Source organism: Aulonocara sp. 'chitande type north' Nkhata Bay, linkage group LG23, assembly GCF_057382095.1.
Source record: "Aulonocara sp. 'chitande type north' Nkhata Bay isolate Kocher_YH1m ecotype deep benthic linkage group LG23, A_spYH_male_GT1.1, whole genome shotgun sequence".
Taxonomy (NCBI): Eukaryota; Metazoa; Chordata; class Actinopteri; order Cichliformes; family Cichlidae; genus Aulonocara; species Aulonocara sp. 'chitande type north' Nkhata Bay.
In genome coordinates, this window is record NC_141365.1 from 43,913,805 (window position 1) to 43,931,706 (window position 17,902).

The 17,902-nt window shown below is 37.3% G+C and overlaps 2 protein-coding genes across 4 annotated transcripts; both read right to left on the reverse strand.

Moving 5' to 3' along the window:
* Positions 1-1,209: 1,209 nt before the first annotated feature.
* Positions 1,210-6,717, reverse strand: LOC147302699 (nectin 1a-like). Of its 2 annotated transcripts, none has more exons than XM_086282829.1 (7): positions 6,427-6,717; positions 4,091-4,429; positions 2,873-3,190; positions 2,761-2,799; positions 2,549-2,678; positions 2,312-2,362; positions 1,210-2,050 (listed from the first exon to the last, which is right to left on the reverse strand). In XM_086282829.1, the coding sequence occupies exons 1-7, from the start codon at positions 6,578-6,580 to the stop codon at positions 1,870-1,872; spliced, it is 1,212 nt and encodes a 403-aa protein (XP_086138955.1). In that variant the 5' UTR covers positions 6,581-6,717; the 3' UTR covers positions 1,210-1,869. The 2 variants fall into 2 exon arrangements, with proteins under 2 accessions (XP_086138955.1, XP_086138954.1); XM_086282828.1 differs by having other exon boundaries at positions 1,210-2,053.
* Positions 6,718-7,062: 345 nt separating this feature from the next.
* On the reverse strand, positions 7,063-10,575 carry LOC147302700 (OX-2 membrane glycoprotein-like). Of its 2 annotated transcripts, XM_086282384.1 has the most exons (7): positions 10,428-10,575; positions 9,534-9,634; positions 8,939-9,277; positions 8,490-8,816; positions 8,378-8,410; positions 8,175-8,271; positions 7,063-8,021 (listed from the first exon to the last, which is right to left on the reverse strand). In XM_086282384.1, exons 1-7 carry the CDS (start codon positions 10,523-10,525, stop codon positions 7,991-7,993), a joined length of 1,026 nt encoding a protein of 341 aa, XP_086138510.1. In that variant the 5' UTR covers positions 10,526-10,575; the 3' UTR covers positions 7,063-7,990. The 2 variants fall into 2 exon arrangements, with proteins under 2 accessions (XP_086138510.1, XP_086138511.1); XM_086282385.1 differs by lacking the exon at positions 8,378-8,410.
* Positions 10,576-17,902: the final 7,327 nt, after the last annotated feature.

Here is a 17,902-nt window from a genome sequence, read left to right on the forward strand (position 1 = left end):
TCGGTTAGACTGTAGCTCCTTTATTTAAATTGAGTGGAAAGAACACCTGTGCTCTTGTTTCTATATATGTTTGTAGTTTGATTGGGTTAGTTTTAGGGCATACTTACATTTCAGTTTCAGTTGAAAGGTGTATTTTACTGTGTTAACTAATTATTGTGGAAAATAAAAGTAATTGAAATGTGTTTAGAATTTACAAATTACAATTGATTGATCCCTCTGGGGTGGGGTTTGTTTCTGTGTTTTGAATATATATATATATGTATATGTGTGTGTGTGTGTGTGTGTGTGATATATGTATATAATATATATGTAGAGAGAGAGGGAGAGAGAGATGGACCCAAAACAAAAAATGCTATTAAGAACATAATTTCTGAGTTTCTGGGGCGTACTCAGGGAGCATAGAGCAGCTCTCCAGTTTTTAGAAGCACAATAATTAGTTACTCATCAGCTATTTGGAAATCAAACTGAAAGCACTAGTTTTATTAAGATTATGTTTGGTCAATTTCAATTTAAGCCGATGGCTTTCTTTAGTAACACTTTCCTAATTCTACCTTTTATACAGCTTAGAGGATTTCTTCTCTCTTTCGCCCCGTTACACTGGAACCGTCTGTCAAATCATTTTAGACACTTACCACAGAGCAAAGTGAGAGCAAGTCATTTTAAAATCATTAAAAATAATAAAGAAAACAGTGTCTCTCTCACCTTTTGAAAAGACTGCCAGCAATGAAAGGACAATTGTGACTGCGTGCTGCCATTTTGTCTGCATATTACCAAATTTAAAAAGCTAACAAACAACGCCCAATTTTGAACTTACGTTGAACGTTCGGCCAGTGCAAAATGTCACTGGGAGTGTAGTGAAAAACAGCAAAGTGAAAGTCATCCTTCTTCCTAATAACAGCTACACAACATTTCATGGTGTTTGATGTGATAGCTAATAAGTCACTGACTTGATAAACATTTTTCTTTTTGTAAAACCTCTCTGCTATTTTACAGCTCATTGTCCCCTCTTCAGTGTGCAGTGGAACAGACCAACAACTTACTTCTACTTTCGTTTAGAATACTCGCACAGACAGACTGACAAATGTAAGATGAAACGCTTCAAATACCTCGGATTAAGTTGTGAAACATGACTAATCTGTTTAGACAAGCACTTGGAGTCTATGCAACTTTAAACAAAACATGAGCTCATAAGCAGGAGAAAATAGGAGATACAAATTGATTTATTTAGAGTTTTGCCATAAGATAATAAAAACATTATACTTATATAATAATAACTAACCAGAAACACCGTTAACATTTGGTTTTCTTAGAGTAATGTTTACAGGCATGGTCCTTTGACAGTTGCAAAACTTCCTCAGTTAGTTTGAACCAACAGTGCCATCATGTTCTCTTTCTGTGTATATTAGATGCAGATCTGCAGCACACACTGAGTTACATTTGGAAATAAATCACATCTCTGCAGTCCTCATTTAATCTGCAGAAACAACTTAACACACTTCACAGCTTATTTTACTCTATTACAATCCATGTTACAAAATATCAAAACTTTATAACCAATTACATGTTAACAGTATGATATAACAAACAAATGTCTATGAAGCAGAATAACTATTATTAATCAGTTGTACATGTTATTCATTCAGCCCACCTCCTCCCTGTCTCCACCTCACAGACAGCTCAGTCAGAGCTCCATCCAAGCCTCCGTTCTGACGTGGCGGGTCATCAGAGTCTAATCACCAAGTACATTAAATTCTCTATTTTAATAACTCATGTTCATTTCTTCCCACTGATCTCTCTTTATTGAATTCTTATTAGTGTTGTCTAGAAATATCAGGTAGGAATCTTTGTTGTTGACACGGTCCTCTTTATTTAATCAGCCAGTGATGCAGTTTGTTCATCTATTTTAGTTTTGATTGACTGATCGTCTCCAAACAGTCTTTTTGCTGCTAATGGGTTAGGGTCTTTCCTGCTGATGTTTTTTGGAGTTTTCTTTGTAGACGTCCGCTGCCTGAGCTGCTCGTTCTCGTGCGCTATTAAAGGTGTTTTGTTCCTTCAGACAGAAACAAGACATGAGTTCATTTCCACTCACACAGCAAATGATGACTGTATATATACATGAAGATTAAAGTTCATGAACAATGCATACATGAAGGAGATGAAACAATCAAGTGTGATTAACTTAAGTGTGTGATTCACTGAAACACTTCAGTTTCATCAGGATGAAGTTAAGCTGACAGACAAGAAAATGGAAAAAACAAAACTGACAAAGAAAAAATGCTGTAAAATATGAATAGTTATGAAATGTACTTACTCATCAATGTCTTGCTTTGATTTTAGTGGTGTGTTGGTCTTCTCTGGGTCCCTGAGTGATGAAAACATTTAAAGGATTTAAATTATATACTGCAAAAACATATAAATGGTATTTACTGGGGTTTTTCTGAAAAGATTTATAGGTGTTCATGTGAAGTTTCTTAATGTCAGTAAATAATTACTATATTAACAGTGACAAACTTACATTACGAGGAGACTATATTAAAGTGAAAATTACCCAGTCTTGCTTTGTTGTTTGAAATGAGCAGTGAAGAAAGCCGAGATCCAATCGCGATGAACCACATACAACATCACCACTAACACTGCAACCACCAACACCATAACTAATACAATGATCCAGGTGAAATCTGGGAGAACAGAGGAAAACTGTGACTTGGAGCACCATTCATAAAGCACTTACAAATTACACACATGGAAAGGCAAACTTACTTGATTCACTGCTATGGGATGTGATCTTCTCATAAGAGCCTAAAAACAGGAACCCAAATATTAGAGTGGCAGGGCATCAATCTATAAATCTGTGAATTTGAATGTTTCTCACCATCCTCAGTAGCATCAGGTGTCTTTTGGACCTCGTAAATCGTCACCGTCACCCCTCGCTGAGGGGCAGAGAGCACTCGTGCTGCACATCCCACCTGTGTGCTGTGTTTACGTGAACCTGAGAGCACAGCTGTAGTGGTGACAGTGAATGTAGCGTTGGTGTTGGACACACTGACAGTGTTGTACTGTGTGAAGCTGAGGTCTTGTTGTGAGACACTGAGTGTTACAGTGGGAGCAGGTCGACCAGTGGCTGAACAGGAAACAACCCACTCTTCAGTAGAGTTTGACTCTCTGACATCAAGGACAGGTTCATGCAGCTCTGCGAAGAGAATATATTTAAGAAAAGTCACCATTAAATGTGGAAATAAAAATCCAAATAAGCCTGTGTGTGTTGCTGATTTGTATACTATAGCTGTGCAGTGTTTTAGGCAATCGCATTCTCTATGTAAATAGATTTACTGTGAAGAGTGGTGTAAAAACTTCTACAAAATGATTTAACATTGGGGATAGGAAACAAAATATTATTTTAATTTCTAAACAGAGTATTTGTGAATAAAGTATGAAATACAAATTTTCACAGTCTCTTTCCTTACCTGTCTGTTGAAACCCTGCATACTAAGCACTAAGGGTGGAGGAAAACCCGATGCAGAAGAGTATTTCAATATTTTGCATGGTGATATTATATCATTACAGGGACACCAAATATGAAAATGTTATTGAATAAATTACAAAACAAATGTCTGGGAATACCTAATAAAATGGCTCATCTCATGCACTACTGTGCAAAATTACATTAAATCAACTCAACCAAAAAAACATTCAACGCACCCATCTTGACAAAGCTATCTCCTAATAAAAAGACAGTTTTGAGTTTTTATCAATAAGCACAACTAACGGGGACTCAACTGCCAGGATGTATTCTAGTTATATAGAAGAGGAAGGTTTTTCAGTATATTGTAAAATGTTAGGAATTGCAATAATATTAATTTGTGAGTGTAGTATTGAGATAATATTGTATCGAGGTAAAACTGGTACTTCCCAACTGTACTGAGCAATTCCTATTTTTAATATATTTTGTATTTTTTTTCACATTTGTTTTGTTTTCTATATTATTGCCATTAACAGTAAATACCACAAGCACTGTGGGTGCAGATGATGTAGAGATCTAGTTTTAGCTGTGGATAGGTTTCCTCTATAACTCTAGACCACGTGTCCTTACCGTAGACGTGGAGGCAGGTTCTACCTGTGAAGGCTCCTTCAGGATAAGTGTTAAACAGACAGCGATAGCAGCCTTCATCCTGCTCCGTCACATTCCTGATGACTATGGAGCAGTTCTGTAGTGCAGGATTTTTAAACTCCACTTTCTTTGTAAACTCAGGATTCACTCTCTGGCCAAAGTACTTGTTGTAGGTGGCCATATTTTTTTCTGAACTTCCTGAGATCATCTGCCATGTGACTTGAAGGACGTCTTTAGAAAGCATGAGCTCACAGTTCAAGCAGGCCTTATCTCCCACTGCTGCCAGCACAGTGTGCTGTGTTTGTATCCCAGATGTATGACCTGCACAGAGAAAATGACACGAAAATTATGAATGGCTTGAGCAGCATATGAACCACAGGCTGATGGTTATCCCTGCTGATGCCACAGAAACAGTTAAGTCACCACATGGGCCACCTTTACCCTGTCATGATCATACATGTCCTCTTAAAGGTTCTTCTGTTTCTAGCTAGAACTACAGAACAGGATGTAGCATAAATGGAGAAACTTGAAGTGGCAGACAAATTCAAAATAAAGACAAATATGCTGTTCTGATCGCTCAGCACCTTAAACTTTACAAAATGGAAATTTAAAGGTTACATGTAATCTCTTAAATCAACTTAGATGTTTGTAACCAGACAGCAGAGCTGTACGTGACGTGCTGCTGAAGTTATCTAATTATGTCACATTGTGGAATATCTTTCAAAGTAAATCACATGATAATAATTTCATGATATGCAAAGGCTAAAATGGAAGTTCAGTGCAGGCTAAGCTTTGTGTTTTGCACTATTGTGGTATAGTTCACAGTGACAGCCTGTAGCATCAGTGACTGTTGCTAGGTTAGGTCCTGGGCAACAACAGAGACATACGAGAGATGTGGGACCAGGCACAGTGCCCAGATTTGGATGGGCCAGAGTGTAATTTGGGCTGGATCTTTTAAATAATCTTATAAATTAACGAAACAGTGGATTGTATTGTAAAGATCTATATAAGCTTCATCTTTATCTTCTTGTTATTATTATAATTATTGTTATTATTTCTGTTACTCTATTGATTTTCCTTTGTCTCATTTACTTTGCCCGCCTCCTCTTCTTGATGTCCAAAGTCACCCTACAGACGACCCTGCGATGCTTCCCCTTACATCAGCTTGCAGTCTCCTGCCTCTTTTAGATTGCACCTTTGAATGAGATGGACTCCACCTTCCTCCACTCTTATGTTACTCCAGCTGGTAACTCCCTAACACCCGGAGCCCAAATGCTGTACAGAATTCTTCCTTCTTCAGCTTCCACCAATGGAGGATGTTCATTCACTTAAACACCAAGATCCAAAATATAAATAATAAATAAACTATCTTATGAATGAAAGAGAAAGAAAAGCGCTCACTCCTGTTTTTCTAGGTTTTTATACTTTTATACTTTCAGTATAAAATGTATTCGCTGTGTTAAGTGACTTTATTGTCACTCTAACCTCTTTGCCAGCAGTCTATTACAAACTGATGTAAAGCCCATTTGTGCTGTAAAAACAAACAAATAAAAAAAAACTGTGTAAACCACTAAAGAAAATGCAACAATGCACATCCAACAATTACAGGTGACCTATTAGTTAATAATTTACATGATAATTGAGTTGCTTAGATTTGAGAGGTATTCGTCAGTGTAAAATGACCTGTTATGATCGCTCAGAATTCACCTGTGGTAACTTCTTAAATGCTTTTACTTTTGTAGAACAGAGAGCACATTTGAAAAACTGAAAATAAAACCAAAGAAATCACTTCTGATTGGCAGCCAGGATGGGGCTGTTGTTAGGCCCCTCCCACCTGTAGGATGGCAGTGAAGTGAGGGGATTTTCAAACAGCAAACATGCTGGTTGTTATACTTCCAGGGATAAAACTTTATAAAGCTTTGTGTGCAAAGTCAGCAAATTTTTAAGTGTTTTATTATTTTTTTACAGTCAAATTTGACTCGATGTTCTGCACGTGCACTTTTATGTCCCGCTCACTATTAAAATAAAAGTTAATTTAGGTATTGCTTCAAATGAGGTGTTCCTCAGTGTGCCTGCTGACTAACAGCATTTGCTTCTAAAGGAAGCAACTTGACTTGAATTTAAGCTGTTGATGTTCATAGTGTCACAGTAACAAATTCCATCTTATTCACTAACTGTATCTATAACTGTAAAACAAACTACCTGCCAAACCCACTTTGACTGTCTGCAGTGGATTACACTTAAATTTATACACTCCCCACAGAGCAAACTGACTACTACAAATCAATAAGTCATAAAGAAAACAGCATCTCTCTCACCTTTTGAAAAGATCGCCAGTAAAGAAAAGATCAGTGTGATTTTACGTCCTGCCATGTTGTCTGTGTGCCGCCAAATAAATATAAAGAAAAATTTGAATCTTACCGCTTGACCAGTCCGTACCATCTCTGGGTGTGCAGTGAAAAAAAAAAACATAATAAAAGATTATCCCTTTTATTAACAACAGCTACATGTCATATGATGATTTTTCACTTGGATATCTAATAAGTCAGTAATCTGATAATATTTACTATTTTGGAAACCCTGTCTGTCGTTTTACAGCACATTTATTCCTCATCGTCCCCTCTTCACAGTGCAGTGGAACAGACTTACTTTCACTTTCGTTTTGAACTCGCAAAAAGAATGAACGCGCCTTTGTTTCTCTAAAAGGAGACGCAACACCTCAGACTGTGGTGTGAAACACGCCTGATCTCTTACATGTACTGATCACATTTTGTCTATTTCATTCAACAAAACAGGAGAAGGTGAAGCTCGCCGCAGACGCTGAGTCATATTGGGGAATAACTCCCATCTAATAATGAATGACTGAATCTCACTGCGGCTCAAACCAGCCAAAGTTTTCATTCAGAGTTCACTGATGAGATTATTTACTTCCAGACAAGACAAAGCAGCATTGCTCAGCTTATTAATTGCTTTATTCTCAATCATACAAAACATCAAAATAAAATCACCAAAACAGCTTTCCGTGTTCATTATCTATATTTATTATTATTAAAATATTAATAAGATGAACATGAAGGAAGAAAGAAAGATGGGTTCCCACTTCCCCTGTATTCACCAAAAACGAACAACCTCACAAAGTGCTTTCAGTTTGTTATAACTTCATGTACACGTTGGAGTATACATCCGATTACATTAATTCTATAGCATTTTAGCAAAAAATAAATATTTCTCATAAGCAGTGCAGTGTTGTTTGTGTGTTTATCAAATCAAATATGAATAAAAAATAATGCTAACAATATTTGATGGTTTAATGGATTTTTAATGGAACTAGATAGAACCAACATTCCTGGGTTAAGTGAAAACTTTAACCATATGTATGCGCTATATTTTTGTATAGATGCTGACAAACTGAATTGTAAAAATCTGTAAAATTTCACAACAAACAGAGAACTTCAATTTCAGCAATGGGAGCAAAAATGACTAAAGTGAAAATTTTATGTTGATCACTCCTGTTGATTTTCAAAGTTTTCATTTGAAGTAATTAAGTGTAATAATATCCACCAAAAAAAAAAAAAAATCCTTTTTTATCACCAACGTTTCCTTTTCCTTAATAATTTATGTATAAAAAAAACCTTTAAAAAATGTAGTAAAATTTAGCACAAACATAATAGTTGCAGCATGAACACCAGGAAAGCTTCTTGAATGCTTCAGTGGAACAGGTTTTTGTGTTTTGTGTTTGTCAAACTCTAGCACCATTTTGTTCAGAAATGCCACACTTCATTAAAGAGAAATCAACAATGGTCAAGATCAGATCTTCATCCTGATAAAGACGTGAGCCCTGGATGGTCTCCCTCAGGATGTTTGTGTTTTCTGAGCGGATTGTCACCTCATCTGACTAAAAGTGTTTTGGTTCCTAAATTAAAACAAAATGAGAAGATAAAGAGTGACTTACATCATTGATCTCATTTGTCTCGAGCTCGCTGTGTGACAAATACAGTTAAAACTGCAGAAACATTTAGCAGCTGAATCAAATTGACAAACAGTAACAGAATATAAGAAAGAGTACCTGCTCTGAGATTTCTTTTTAGGCCAGACAAAGATGAGTGTAGTAAAACAGGCCAACAACAACAACAACACAGAGGATAGAATCACTAAAATCCTTCCTTTGACAAAAACAGAGAAAAGAAGGACATAATCATTGAAACATCTACTAAATAACAATAGAGTGAACAGAAAACCTGAGTGTAAAGCATTCAAATGTAAACACACCAAAATTTCTGTGATAGGATCCATCATTCAGACCTGTTAGAAGGAACCTCAACATTAAAATCACAAAGTAATCACCAATTTATAAATCAATCATTTTAAAAGAGTTTCTAACCATCATCATAATCATCATCATCATCATACTCCTCCTGGACCTCAGGAATCGTCTCCATCACCTCTCTGTGAGGAGCAGAGAGCACTCGTGCTGCACATCCCACCTGTGTGCTGTTGTTACGTGAACCTGAGAGCACAGCTGTAGTGGTGACAGTGAATGTAGCGTTGGTGTTGGACACACTGACAGTGTTGTACTGTGAGAAGCTGAGGTCTTGTTGTGAGACACTGAGTGTTACAGTGGGAGCAGGTCGACCAGTGGCTGAACAGGAAACAACCCACTCTTCAGTAGAGTTTGACTCTCTGACATCAACAACAGGTTCATGCAGCTCTGTGAAGGATCAGGAAATACTATAAGGACTATGTTGTCAAGAAGAAACAAGCTTCTAAACCATTTTACAGCATCATGGTTTCTTTCGGTCTAATCCGGTTAAAGAACATATAAGTTCTTACCATAGACTTGGAGGCAGGGTCTACCTATCAGAGAGCCTTCAGGATAAGTGTTAAACAGACAGTGATAGCAGCCTTCATCCTGCTCTGTGACATTCCTGATGACTATGGAGCAGTTTTGTAGTTCAGTATGTTTAAACTTAAATTTCTCTGTAAAGCCATCATTCACTCTCTGACCAAAGTACTTGTTGTAGGTGGCGACATTTGTCTCCACATCATGTGAGACTTTCTGCCATGTGACCTGAACGACGTCTTTAGTCTCCAAGAGCTGACAGCTGAATTCAGCATCTTCTCCCACTGCTGCCAGCACAGTCTGCTGTGTTTGGATCACTGCTGTTAGAGCTGCAGATAAAGGTGTCAAGCAAGACAAACACTCTCTTCAAATTCAACACTTACTGAAACAGAAAGTCCAGTGTTACTCCCACAGGTCTGACATGACACACATTTTCACCTTCACCTTACTAATAATTCTCCCACCACCACAAGTAAAATCCTTTGAAACCTGAGCCTGTACCTGTGGAAAAAAGGAATGAAATGAGTCTTTACTGTTAAAATTGTCTTAGATCTCATATTGTAATTAACATACAGTTTATCTCACCTTTGTCAAAGTTCCAAAAAATGAAAATGACAGCAACATAAAACTCGTAAAGTAAAACTCCAATGTTCGCCATTTCATTCAATGCGAGGTGAACTGTAAGGCTGCACAGGAAAAGCATGTGTGACTTGTTTGACCACATAAAGGGAAAGTCAAGAGTTTTAAACTTCTGTCCAGTAATTTACATCCATTATAGCATGTACTGAATGAACCAACCAATCAAAATTTGTGTTACTCATATCAGCACTAAGAAAAGGGGCTCTTTGTTTGCTTTCTGGTTTAACCAGTGGTTTAACTTCTCCTAAGGTTTTTCTGACCGTGCAGAAAAGAGAGATTAAAAGTTTCTGTAAAAAGTCAAACGTTTTCAGATTATTTTTGAACTAGAAATATTACATCTCTGTGTTGTGTGGTTATGTTTTTATGTAGTTGCAACTAAATTGCATGTTGATGATGTGGATCAAACTAGTGTTTAAGCTATGATGTTTCACTGAACAAGCTCCATCCCACAATGTAAAGCTACAGATCTTAGCAACCTAACTGAGGCTCCCCAAGATAAGAAAATCCTGTATGTTCGTTTATTTACATCTTAATGTCATAATTGCAAACAAAAACACTGTACACAAGTGAAATTACAAACACCATTTACCATAATTAATTAGCTGGACAAAAGTAAATATGTGGAACATGAGACAATAAATTGTTACATATACATACACATGTATAATTTTTCAGGGAACACTGTAGAAAAACTATGAACACAAAAATAACACTGTGTGACTAAAAGTGTTGCAATAATAGAATCTGCAGTCACAACAACCTAAAAAGACCAAACAGCAAAAAACACTGAGAAAGGAAACACATTTTTTATCAGTGAAAAAATATGTGTCTCTACTTCACCTCGTTATATGATATGGTACAAAGAAGAAAGGCTTAAACTTCAGTGAGTTCCATTCACAACACAACACAGAGTACTGAATGAAAAGAACAATCAACATTTGTGTTACAGGTTGGTGGCTGGTGACACCTTGTTATCCAGCATATTTGTTTCAGGCTGGTTCCACTTGTCAGAGAACAACAAACAGTGATAGAAGCCCTTAATCCTGCTCTGTCACATTCCTATTATTATGGAGCAGTTCTGTACAGTACAGGTTTAAACTTGAGCAAAGCCACGATTCACTCTCTGACCAAAGTACTTGTTGTAGGTGGAAACATTTGTCTCCCCATCATGGTAGATGTCCTTCAAGTGATGTCATGTGATCTAAAGAATGTCCTTCAAAGCCAAGGATTTCTGTTCAAGTTCAAGTCCAACACAAAGGACAGACCTGTAAAAAAAATCTGTCCTTTGGGGAAAACAGCCAGCTCAGTCCCTCCCCTCCCCTCAGTGGCCAGAACATACAGACAGAGATCTGATGACAAAATCCTCAGTCAGTTTTAACTGTTGTAATTATATATGTCAATGTCTGTGTAGGTTCTCAGTCATCGTATACACTCAAAAAAGTGAAATTTGGTGGTTATTGCATTTACAAGACTCTAACATGTAATTTGAACACAATGAATTTATGTTTCTAAGGTGAACGTAATAAAATCATATAAGATCTACAAGAAATTTACCAACTTAGCGCCTCTTAAATTTATTCTTGTTGATATGACATGATAAAATCTAACAAGAGTGGTTAGCTGCCTTAAAGACTCGCGATATCATAAGATCACGTGAGATTCTAAACAACAAGAGGCAGGAAAGCACATGGTTTGCTTCACGGTCATCTTGGAAAGGTAAGAGTGAATCTATCTTCATCCATCTTGATGAAAATACTTTTTGCACAAAGGTATCATTAGTTTGTCGATTCTTTTCAGTTCTATTTATTCACATTTGTTTTTTTGTTTTTTTTAAAAAAAATATCTGTTTGTTTATGCCATTCTAGCTAGCTAACACGTTAGTGCAAGAATATAGCACAATGTCATGCTAGCATGATAGCCTAATATGAAAGACTTAGCTACTCCAAATATAGATATTGTTTATAATAAGCTAGTTTGGCTATACCACAGAGACTGTTGTGATAAATTTACATTTTACGTGTGGGTTGTTGAAATTTGTAAGTTTGTAAGTTGCAACTGATGGACAGTGGTTTATTTAACAATTTATGTGTTTTTAGTACACTGAGGAGGAAAGACAAAACATGAACAGATATGTTTTCCTGTTTTTTAATTTTTTTGAAATTAAATATTTTTCTACTTAATAAACTTGCAGACTTGCAGTTCCCTCCTGTAAAGATAATAAATGTTTAATCTTATCAGGTGGTGAAAGGTCTGGAGAGCTGACAGGCCAGTTCATCAAATTCATAGTGAGCTAATATTTTTCTTAAAAGTTATCACATTCCCATGTTAAAAATGTAATATTTTCATTTGTAAGTGACATATAGTTTTGAGACCAAGAAAACATTGCATTCTGATTTTATGTACACATCATCTAAACTTTCTTGAATTGGGGGTATGGCATGATTAAATTAATACACAAATTACAAAACAATATTAAAATGACAGACTTGTCTAAAATGCATAAATACTATTTGAAAAGATTAAGACCGTAAAACAATAGCCTCTGTATTTCTCACAAATTCCTGGTAATTCAACTAAAAGTTCTTTAATCCCACTGCTAGGTCGTTGAGATGGATTTCCGTATATATTTGTTTTTTTCCCCCTCTGTGTATAAAGACTGATGCTGTTGAAATCAGAAGAGAATACATCGCCAAAGGTCTTTGCGTGTACCTGAATGAAGATCCTGAGAAGCTGGTGAAGGATTACCTGGTATGTTAACTTGCCTGTATCCTTAACTAAGGAGATGATCAAAGATAAGCTTGAACTACATACAAAAAGTTTCAGGGGATGGGGTTTTCCTATAAATTACCGGTGGCTGTAAAAAATACCTTTTAAAATAGGAAAAGTAAGAGCTTTAAGTTTCTCACTGGATACTACACGCACCATTCTTGAGTGTTTTATACTATCATTATTATAATATCATTATAATAACCTCATTCATACACACATTCATACAAGATTTTTATGTAACATTTACACTTCAATGGATGCATCAGGAGCAACTTGGGGTTCAGTATGTTACCCATTGATAGTTTTAGTATCAGACTAGAGAAGCCAGGGATTAAACCAGTAGACAACTTGCTCTACCTCCTGTGCCACAGTCACCCCTATCACAACTCAAGATTTTGAAAGACATTGTTGAGGTATTGAATGAACTTCTCATGAGTCAGGAAAAATATCGGGCAGTCATTTTTGATTACATTTACATTATTATAAGGCTTGAATGAATAAAGCTTTTAGGTATTTTACATTAATGTAAAACAGATATTTACTTTTAAAACTGTTTGCAATGGACATTAGTGAGAAATCATTATCTTTTTTTTGTTTGTTTTATTGTCACAGGAAGTTGATAAAAAGCATCGCCACTGCCATAGCAGAGACAGTCTTTGGAATCTGTGTCATTCGGTCAGAGGGTGCGGAGCCTGGCGATGACCCTCAGGATGTTGTGATTGTTCTAGAGGGGGTGGAAGTGATGGGTGAGTTGGGCAATGTAGTTTTTGCAGTGACAATGTTGCTTGGTCTGGTCTATTCACTGAACCTGAGCTACCCTCTGGAACTCAGGTACACCTTTGAGGTCCTGCAGAAGATTCTTATGGAATTAGATGCACACGAACTATCCAACAGCACACAAAGTACAGGTTCTCAAAACACTATTTTCTCGTTGAGAAATGTTCCCATTACAACAGCTACACCATGTATCTGGACCATGAACCTAAAATAATTGCAGATATTTTCTTTTTTGAAAGTGCATCTGTTGACCTTCAAAGTAGTTGTATTGGTCATCGGAAAATCACCTGCTTCAGCCATTCATTGTTGTTAAAAAATTGTTTTAACAGGTTAACTTTCCACTTTGTCCACTACTTTTTTTTCTGTTATGTAACTTGTACTTGCATTTCATGTATTCTTTATACATTATGTGAAATTTGCTATAAATTCAATAAATTGGAGAAAACAAAAAGATGTGTATGACAAATTTTTATTTACCTTTTAGATGTAATAGTGAAATGTATGTTAACCAGACTCTAGACTTTGTTAAATGCTCCAAAAAATTACTCTTTAAATTAACTTAAAATACTCATGGAAAGAATTTCCACGTGATTAAATTGCTTTCTATTAGCATTAAAGACTTGTGTTGGAATAACTTAATTTGTATGAGTTGGTTCAACTCAATTAACTTAAGCTGGGACCAAATTTAGTAAATTAGTTGGAGAAAACCTACTGAATTGAGTTGGAACAAAACTCTTTAAGTTGGATCAAGTTGGAGTAACAGAATTGCATAATGCTAAAATAAAGCAATTTAATCACGTGGAAATTCTTTCCATGATTTTTTTATGTTCATTTAAAGAGTTATTTTTTTCACCTCTCATCCAGTGAACTAAAGAAGCCTCCAAGATGAGAGGTGAAACATCTTCAAGGAACTTAAAGAAGCCCAGTCACTTTCTTTCCAAGTTCCTTGGAGTATATAGAGCATTAAATTCTATATGCATATTAGCATTTTACGCTGGGTGTTGCCCTACAGCAGGTGGGCAATTCCAGGCCTCGAAGGCCGGTGTCCTGCAGGTTTTAGATATCACCCTGGGTCAACACACCTGAATCACATGATTAGTTCATTACCAGGCCTGTGGAGAACTTCAGGACATGTTGAGGAGCTAATTTAGCCATTTAAATCAGCTGTGTTGGTTCAAGGACACATCTAAAACCTGCAGGGACACCGGCCCTCGGGGCCTGGAATTGCCCACCCCTGCCCTACAGTCTACTTAAAACACATTTGGATTCTTATGTCTTTTATTCAAACAAAAAACAAAAGAAATCCAAAAGTTTTACACTGACTTAACAAATGCTTAGTCCTTTTAATAATAAACTTCAAATCTGTTCTCCTCAACACCTCAGCATTTTTATCATGAATAATAAGGCACCCTCAGGGGCCATGTTATTCAATTTTAGCTGAAAATCTGTTGGGAATTATTTAAATTTGGTTGTTGGTATCAATCATATCAATTCCAGCAACAAAAGAAATTATATCAATCAGCCAAAGGTACTGAAAAATGCTTCATGTTAGTCACTCACTCCTGCTGACTTTCATTTAAAGTCATTTAAAGTAAGTCAAATTGAAAATATAAATATCAATCAATCAATCAATCTTTATTTATAAAGCACTTTTCATACAGAAAAAATGTAGCACAAAGTGCTTTACATAGTTAAAAGCAGCCCACCCCACCCTCCAACTCACTCCCCACACTCTCAATACACATATATCCCCCCACCCCCACCCACACACACATACACACACGCGCACACTTAAGGAGTAAAAATTGGGCTGGGCTCGCATGAGCCAAGTGAGGAAACATTATAACAGAGAGCCGTCTGCACCGGGAGCCGGTCACAGACCGCAGCCTCCGGGCTGGGCACACAGCAGGAGGGAGGCAAAGGAGCCCCCCAACCAGGCTGAGAGGACCCCAGAGACCCAGCAGCCACGGTCAATAACAGCCCCGGTGCAGAGAGCGCCCTCCGAGGAAACACTGGAGATATGACGCAATACGATGTATACAGGGTAAAATGATAAAATAAATAAGAACAGGATACAATATAAATATAAATATAAATAGAGTAAGAAGATTAAAAAATGAATAAGAATAAAATCAATAAATATTAGGTAAATCCTAAATTAATAATAGAATAACAGGATAGAATAAATAAGCATAAAAAATAAATAAACGCTAAGTAAAAGCTAAATTAAAAAGGTGGGTCTTGAGCCTGTTCTTAAAAACATGTACGTTCTCTGCGGCCCTGAGCTCCTCCGGCAGGCTGTTCCACAGACGAGGACCATACCACTGAAACGCTGCCTCTCCGTGAGTATGTGTCCTGACTTTAGGGACAATTAAAAGGCCAGTACCAGAGGACCTCAGGGTCCGCGAGGGTTCGTATGGTAAAAGCAGATCTGAGAGATAAGAAGGCCCAAGACCATTAAGACATTTAAAAACCAATAAAAGAAGTTTAAAATCGATCCTGAAACACACGGGGAGCCAGTGCAGCGATTCTAAAACCGGTGTAATGTGGGCCCGCCCTCTGGTCTTCGTCAGCACACGAGCTGCCGAGTTTTGCAAGAGTTGTAAAGTTGAAATATTCTTCTTAGGAAGACCAGAGAGCAGGGCATTACAGTAATCAATGCGACTGGTAATAAAAGCATGCATCAGCATCTCCGTGTTGGCCCGAGAGAGAATAGGGCGGACTCTGGCTATATTTTTTAGATGATAAAATCCAATTTTGGTTACATGTTTAACATGTGGGATAAAACCAAGCTCAGAGTCAAAAATAACACCCAGGTTTTTCACTTGTAGCGAAGGACATAGTGAAAATGGCTCTAATTTAGACAAGAGTTTCTCTCTCTGAGCCTCAGGACCGACAATTAAAACTTCAGTTTTGTCCTGGTTAAGCTGTAAAAAGTTTTCTGCCATCCAAGATCTTATATCCAAGATACAGTTAAAAAGGGCATCCATTGGTCTGGTGTCATCAGGAGACACGGAGATGTACAGCTGCGTGTCATCAGCGTAACTGTGGAAGTTCACTCCATGCCTACTGATGACACTGCCGAGAGGCAACATATACAAATTAAAAAGTACAGGGCCTAGAACCGACCCTTGAGGCACACCACATGTCATTTTATGGATCTTAGAGGAGCATGTATCCATACTCACCATAAAAGATCTGTCAGAGAGATAGGAAGTGAACCAGTTGTGTACAGCACCAGAGAGGCCCACCATGTGTTTCAGTCTGTTTAAAAGAATAGCGTGGTCTACTGTATCAAAGGCTGCGCTTAGATCCAGTAGCACCAGGACTGAGAGCTTTTGGGCGTCCCAGTTACATCTAAGATCATTTAAAACCTTTAGGAGAGCCGTCTCTGTGCTGTGGTTCACCCTAAATCCAGACTGGAATATCTCCAGGATCTGTCTATCATTGAGAAAATCAGTAATCTGAGTAAAAACAAGTTTTTCTAAGACTTTACTTAAAAATGGTAAGTTGGATACAGGTCTGTAGTTATTAAAATCATTACAATCCAAATTGCTCTTCTTCAGAAGGGGCCTCACTGAAAGAAATCTCCGTCCCGGGTTCATCCGTGGATCGGGTTTCCTCCGAGGCGTGATCACCGATAAGCAGAGTTTTGTCCTTTCCTTATAAGACTCCTAATTATTCAAAGTAACGCTTAAGTATGCCGTTCAGCGGGTTAGTTACAGCGCCGGGAGCAGTTAGGAGAACAAAGTGATACATAGACTGTTTCAGGTTGCTCTCCCACAATCAACTCAAAGGTTTATTCATCAGACAACAGTTTATATAGAAGAAAAAAAGGTTCGTGTGTCAGCAGGTTCTCAGTTCAAACCGGTACAGACCAAATAAGGAAACGTCTTCCTGCCTTCTGAGCAAAGAAGTATCCTTTGTGTAGTTTTTCAGTTCAGCTACAATTTATGATCATCCCAGCAAAATACACTCCTAGACATAGAATACAGAGTTCTTTCATTAGTGAATTCTGAAACAAACCACCTGGCCTTTAACAAGCTCTTTTCTAAAGGATAAGGAAGGGAGAATGGGAGTAAGGGAGTGATCTCTGTGGTGTTTTCAACCTTGAGGTACCATCCTGTGATTCTTACACATTAATTCTTGGGTCACAGAGAAAGAGAAAAACAACTAGTAAATGGGCCTTATTGAGTAACAGTTTTCCTGTATAATATCACTATAAAACAATATCCTGTAAATGCTACCATGGTATCAAAATATCACAACACTCACCACCGCCGTTTTAAAGGCAGCAGGGAAGACACCCAACTGAAGAGAGCAATTCATCATGTATAAAAGCTCAGCCTCAAAAAATCCATAAAGTGTTTTAAAGAGTGAAGAAGGAATTGGATCTAAAAGACATGTGGTGGATCTCACTGTGGAGAAAACTTTCTGAAGGTTCTCAGCATTAACCAGGACAAAGCTGTCCAGTGTCTCCTCAGGTACAATCGAGCCCTCAGATGTGTTTACAATCATATCGCGATTAGATAAAATATCAGATCTGATGGCGCTGATCTTTCCCCTGAAGTGGTCTGCAAACTGCTCGCAGAGTGAGTCTGTGGGGGTTCTTTTGGAGCTTTTAAAATCAGGGTTAAATAAATGATCTATGGTGGAAAAGAGGACCTTGGGATTATTTTTGTTAATACTGATTATTTTGGCGAAGTATGAATTTCTTGACTTCCTTAATGTATTATTGTACATTTTAAGTTGCTCGGAAAATATTTGAT

Coding starts and splice junctions, on each gene's coding strand:
- LOC147302700 (XM_086282384.1), bottom strand. CDS start 10,525: ATGTTGATTGTTCTTTTCATTCAGTACTCTGTGTTGTGTTGTGAATGG. Junction 9,635..10,427: donor GTACCATATCATATAACGAG/GTGAAGTAGAGA, acceptor TTTCCTGTGCAG/CCTTACAGTTCACCTCGCAT. Junction 8,022..8,174: donor AAAAAGAAATCTCAGAGCAG/GTACTCTTTCTT, acceptor GTTTTAATTTAG/GAACCAAAACACTTTTAGTC.
- LOC147302699 (XM_086282828.1), bottom strand. CDS start 6,580: ATGTTTTTTTTTTTCACTGCACACCCAGAGATGGTACGGACTGGTCAA. Junction 3,191..4,090: donor AACCTGCCTCCACGTCTACG/GTAAGGACACGT, acceptor TTCTCTTCGCAG/AGCTGCATGAACCTGTCCTT. Junction 2,679..2,760: donor ATCCCATAGCAGTGAATCAA/GTAAGTTTGCCT, acceptor CTGTTCTCCCAG/ATTTCACCTGGATCATTGTA.